Source organism: Chenopodium quinoa, unplaced genomic scaffold, assembly GCF_001683475.1.
Source record: "Chenopodium quinoa cultivar QQ74 unplaced genomic scaffold, ASM168347v1, whole genome shotgun sequence".
Classification (NCBI taxonomy): domain Eukaryota; kingdom Viridiplantae; phylum Streptophyta; class Magnoliopsida; order Caryophyllales; family Amaranthaceae; genus Chenopodium; species Chenopodium quinoa.
In genome coordinates this window covers 1,097,506-1,103,432 of record NW_018744858.1, presented here as the reverse complement: position 1 = coordinate 1,103,432, position 5,927 = coordinate 1,097,506, and the positions used below count along the sequence as shown (strand labels likewise).

The following is a 5,927-nucleotide window of genomic DNA, read 5'->3' as shown; positions in this document are numbered from 1 at the left end:
CAAACCAATTGAAATCAAATTGATATCTTTTGTAGAATAAAATATATGATCGAAATAGTGGAACAGTGTTAGTTTTGGATAGAGTTTGGTATTTCATTCATATCTTTTTCGTTATAGCTCAGAATTGGGATTATGATATATCATTGGGAAGATAATTTCAAGGGCTATCCAACCATCTAATATTTGGAATTATGAGACATGAAAATCATATCCAAATGTATTTGAATTCGAATAGAACAAGGACTTTCCAAAAGAGGAGTTTTATTCAATTTCAAACTCTTTAATTTTTATCTTTCGGAAAGGATAGATTAGAACCTTCTAGAGATTTCTAGAAGTTCCTAATCATTCCTAATTGGTTTAGGATTGGGATTAAGGTATTGGACCCTCCTCACATGATCATTGGGTCGTAGGTTAGGTGGACCTAGGTCTGATTTGGGCTTAGTTTAGTATTTTGGCCATAAATCCTTTGTTATAAGTCGGATTTGGGCTTATAATATATCGTTGGAAAACTCTTTTCAAGCCCCATCCAGCTACACAATAATTAGACTAGGATTATGGAACAAAATAGACTTGTTTGGACGTTTTTACAAAGAGGATACGAAATGAATGATTTTAAGGGACACAAAATGAATGATTTTGGGTTTAAAGACATGAAATAAATGATTTTGACTTTAAACATTTTAGGAAAGGTTAGAAATATGGTCAAGGCTTAAGGGAACTTCACGAGACTTTTCAACTCTTCACCTAACTCGATAATCATACACATGAAAGGTACTCATCACTGGGTTTGGTTTTTAGGGAGACACAATCAGGTGTCTACAAGTACCCACAGCTATAGTACGAATACCACCACCGGGCTTGACAAGTGGTGTGAGAGGAGTACTAGCAATATACCCTCCTAGTTCCATCGGACATCTTCCAGCTAGAACCCGAAAGAGATTGTCGAAATAAGTGCATATGGATGTATTCTTGAGAAACCTGATTGGTTTGAATCATGGCACAAAGCTCAAGGAATCTATCAAGGTGCTCAATAGGATCTTCACTTGGAGAACCCGAAAATTGTTCCGCTTGTACCATTGTGGATGAATGGTAAAGTTGGTTTCCGTGACGGGTAGCAAAATCCCTCCCGTGAGCTCATAATCCTCGAGATTCCCAAACTCACGAAACAAAACATCATCTTCTTGCCTCGCCATTTCCTCGCTTTGAGAATTTGAAGACCAAGAATCACTCTCACTATCAAAAATAGCACCAAGACCTCACCCCTCTTCTTGATAAAGTCTTCGGACTTGTCTCAAAGTGCGGTTGATTTCGTGGTCAATGTAGTGTGTAGGAGGTCCTTGAGATCTCCTTTGCATCCACCAAAGCTAAGCAAACAATTAGCAATGACTAGCAAGAGAGTAAAGGAACAAAATAAAAGGCAACAAATCCAATAATAACAAAATAAGAGTGCAAACAAGCCGTTTCTCCGGCAACGACGCCAAAAATTTGATCGAGGGACAATAGGTCGTTGGTCTACCACCCTAGATCAACTAAATAATTTATATTCCTAACCTAACTCTATCAAGTTTTCACTAGATAGTGGTAAGCTAGGGTCGAACCACAGGGGAACGGGGTATTGCATAATCAAGGTGAAATAAAGAACCTATTTCAAGTAACAAGGGGATTGGGTTGTATTTGAGAATATCCAAGATTAAACCATCTACTAAGAAGTGATTAAAACAAGCAAATAAGAGAGTTGAACTAGAGTCACTAAAATAAAGATGAAAGATAAGATATTAATGAAAATATGATCAAAAACACTGGGGAGTGGGGGTTCCAATCATGATCTACTAAGACAACAATGATACTCATCATGGATTCATGCCAAGGAGTACAAACTCTACTCAAAATGATTCATTCTCATGCAATTACCCAAAGCAAGTCAATGAAATCGATCAACCCTAAACTAGATCATTCTCATACATCTAATCTAGAACTCAAATATTGGGGCTAGAGGTGCACAACAATACCTCCAAGCATAATAAGCACAAAATCATCAACTCAAGGCAAAACTTAATCAATCATTAATGTAAACTCAATCAATCGTGATTTTCACCCCCTTCCCTAGCTAGAAATCTAAGCTAGAGAAAGGAAAATAGCCATTTTAACTACACTAAGCATGTATTCAATCCCAACAAAACTAAACATGATTCAAAACCAAAGAAAGGCAATAAAATAAGTAAAAGCAAGAATCTTTATGGAAATAAACACTATTAAGAGCAATAAAATCAAACAAAAGATAGGGATAAAGAGATTACTATTATTAAACTTCAAGGATTAAGAAAACATGGACTCGTTGTATTGAAAAGTTGAAAGCTTGAATAAAACTTGAAAATATATTGATTACATCAATGGAAAGTTGAAGGTTAAGCTACTTTCTCTCTCTAAAATCTTGATGTTTTCTCTCTCTACAATGTTTTTCAATGGAATAGTGAATGATAGTCAAAAAAAGTTGTTGTCATGAAATTCAAGCTAAAGACTATATATAGCTTATTGGTAAAACAAAGGAAATGGGTGAGGGAGGGGCCTCTCCATCAAGGCTGTCGCGCCCTCTCTGTTGTGGGTACGTAGTTGGCAAAACCCAGCTCGTCGCGCCCGCGGCCACCTATGCCGTGCCCGAAGCCATTAGGGACGCGCCCTCTCCTTGCCATCTCCCAGCCATCTCTAGAAACTGGGTGTTCTGCTCAAGGTCTCTGTCCACACCCGCGGCAATGGCATCCGCGCCCGCGACATAGTCACCTGTCCGCGTCCACGGCTCTAACACCCGCACCCGCGGCTTGCTGTAGTAGCGCGCCCTCTCCCCTTTTGCATCTCCTTTCCTTGGAACAAGCAACTCTTGCAACTTCGACTCCACTTAGCAATTCCAATTCCGCTCACGAGTGCTAGGAGCTATCAAAATGAACAAATAAAGGGTAAAAAGCAAAAGAAAAGATAAAAGAAAAGGAAAAACACGAGAAAGAGCGAAAGTAACTAAAATAAAGGTAAAAACGGTAAGAAGAGGTATAAACAAGAGATAAATCGGGGGAATTCTCTAATGAAAAAGGGTGAAATGGTGTAAATGCCACTCATCAACACCCGAGTTCTCCATTGTATATTCGGATTCCGATCCGGAGGAGGTTTTTGGAACCAACGTAGAAGATAACATGGGAGAGAATCCTCCTCCACCTTTGCTACGAGACTATGACCACCCTAATTCATTCCAACTTCTGAGTGGCATACGTCTCCCAACCACAAATGCAAACAACTTTGAGCTTTCACCTTAACTCATCCGCATGATTCAAAGCGATCAATTTTGGGATAGCCCTTATGAGTGTCCCTGTGCTAATTTGGAGGAATTGTGTACAACTATCAAGCAAAACAACACTTCGGAAGAGTTTATTCAGATGCACATGTTTCAATTCTCCCTCGATGATAAAGCAAAGCATTGGTTAAGAAGGGTTGAAGAGGGATTGTTGAGTACTTGGGATGAGGTGACTAGAGCTTTTCTTGGGAAGTATTGCGCTCCCAAGAAAACCGCCGAATTAAGACGGAAGATCGCCAACTTTAACCAAGAGGTTGATGAAACTTTGTGTGAAGCATGGGAGCGGTTCAAAGATTACACTAAAGCATGCCCTCACCACGGTTTCACCTCATGGATCATAGTGCAAAGCTTCTACGATGGTCTTACTCCTACCTCAAGGGCCAACCTTGACTCGGGAGCCAAAGGTAGCCTTAAAAAGCTATCGGTTGATGAGGCCTACAAAATGATTGAGGAAGTTTCCAAGCATTATGCTTATGGGGGTGATAAAAGTCAAAGTCAACCCAAGAAGGGCGGTAAGTATGATCTTGAAGCAATAAATCTTATTGCTTTAACGGTTAATATGTTAGCTTGAAAGCTAGATCAAGTGAACAATGTGCCTGGTAGCTTCTCCTCACAAGTCATGTCATGTGAGACTTGTGGAGGAAACGATCACTTGGCATCCTAATGCAACACTACAACGGAGCATGTATCTTTCACTTGGGAGGAATGATCCTTACTCTCAAACTTATAGCCAAGGTTGGAAACAACATCCAAATCTTGGGTGGAAACAACCTAATCAAGCTCTCCCTCCTCAAAACAATTACAACCAGGCTCCTCCTCCTCAAAACAATTACAATCAACCCCCTCCACAACAACAAGCTCCCTATCGCCACCCCAACCAAAGAGACAATGTTCCAACAAAGACCCCAATACAATCAAGCCCCTCCTCCTCAAAAATCCAACATTAAATTCGTTTTGCAAACCTTCATGACCCAACAAATCAAGATCAATGGGGAAGTTAGTAGCTCAATTCAACAACTCCAAGCACACAACATGATGGTTGAAAGTCAATTATCTCAAATTACGCAACAAGTTGGGTGCTCCTCTAACCCCGGTGGTCAATTTCCAAGCACAACAGTAAAGAATCCAAAAGAACATGTGAAATCAATCACCTTGATTTTGGAAGGGGGATATGAAGCTCTAATTATGAGAGAAAATGTTGCCAAAAAGGGAGATGAGGGAGATAGTTAGGTAGATGAAAGTGAGTTTGAAAATGAAGTGAGTGACGAGGCGAGAGGAAGGTCAAAAATGAGTGATGACGGTGCCTCAAAGAGAGACGAGGGAGAAGTAAAAATCCAAGCTCCAATGAAAGCATATGAGCCTCGTATTCCATTCCCTCATAAAAGGATAGAGAAGAAGCTAAATGAGAAACTTTCCAAGTTCCTTGATGAAATGAAAGGACTTCAATCAAACATTCCACTTCTTCATGCTTTGTCACAAATGCCTACATATGCAAAGTTTTTTGAAATATATTCTTTCTAACAAGAGTAGGCTTGAGGAGAGTGATTCTATCTCCATTCCAACGGAGATAAGTGCTATTCCTCAAAATGAGCTTCCCGAGAAGTTTGGTGACCCCAGTAGTTTTGCTATACCGGTGAAGGTTGGGGATCTTGAATCAACAAATGCTTTGTGTGATCTTAGGGCTAGTGTAAGCCTTATGGCTAGTGTAAGCCTTATGCCTCTCTCTATGTTAAAAAGATTGAATTTTAGGGAGATAAGCCCCACCAAAATGTCAATCCAACTAGCCGACCGCTCGGTTAGAGTCCCATTGGGAGTCTTAAAGGACATCCCAATTCAAGTGGGGAAAGTTCTTGTGCCATGTGATTTTGTAATCATGGAGATGGATGTGGATTTCAAAATTCCTCTCATATTGGGTAGGCCCTTTTTGAAAACCGTGGGTGTTAATATTTACATGAAACAAGAGCGGCTTACCTTATATGTTGGGGATGAAAGAATCTCTTTCTCATTTCCGGAAACGTTGAATGACCCTATGGTTAAACAAGTTCATCGGGTTGATGTTTTGGTTAATATTTTAAAAGAAGGCATAAAAAAGTCATAAGATGAATTAAATCATGCTCCGGAGGTGAAAAAGCAAGAGAGGGCCAAGAAGAAAAAGAAAAACAAGATCAAGTTAATGGACAAGCTGTTTGGTTGCATTTCTAATGATGATAGCAATGTGATTATTTTGCCTAAGGAAAATGGCAAGTGTGTGGGAACAATGAGGTGGATCAAAAAGGTGTGCCATGACCCTCCCTAATTATGGATACCGCAATGTCGTCAAGCTAGTGACGTTAAAGAAGCGCTCCCGGGAGGAAACCCCAGTATTTTTGTTTTAATTTCTTAAAAAAAAAAAAAAAAACAGAGAGAGATGAGAGAGCTTGAACTAACACTTGACCATTTTGAGTGTTTGTTTATGTTTTGTTTTTAAACTAGGACAATTTTCTCAAATCAAGACAGTGCAAGGCAGATTCGGAAAAGCAGTAAGGAGCGGGCGCTCCACCACTGAACAACCAAAACAGAATCACGAGCTCAATTAGGAGTAGGCGCT

At 39.8% G+C, this 5,927-nt stretch overlaps 1 protein-coding gene across 1 annotated transcript; it reads left to right on the top strand.

Annotated features, from left to right (window-relative positions):
- Window positions 1-4,627: 4,627 nt before the first annotated feature.
- Window positions 4,628-5,438, top strand: LOC110704719. Its single transcript, XM_021882527.1, has 2 exons — window positions 4,628-4,758; window positions 4,871-5,438. The coding sequence occupies exons 1-2, from the start codon at window positions 4,628-4,630 to the stop codon at window positions 5,436-5,438; spliced, it is 699 nt and encodes a 232-aa protein (XP_021738219.1).
- The last annotated feature ends 489 nt before the right edge of the window (window positions 5,439-5,927 follow it).

What these genes read in the sequence shown, in the direction of transcription:
- LOC110704719 (XM_021882527.1), top strand. Translation starts at nt 4,628, where the DNA reads ATGAGTGATGACGGTGCCTCAAAGAGAGACGAGGGAGAAGTAAAAATC. An exon ending in CTAAATGAGAAACTTTCCAA is followed by an intron (nt 4,759 to 4,870) that starts GTTCCTTGATGA and finishes TAACAAGAGTAG; the next exon opens with GCTTGAGGAGAGTGATTCTA.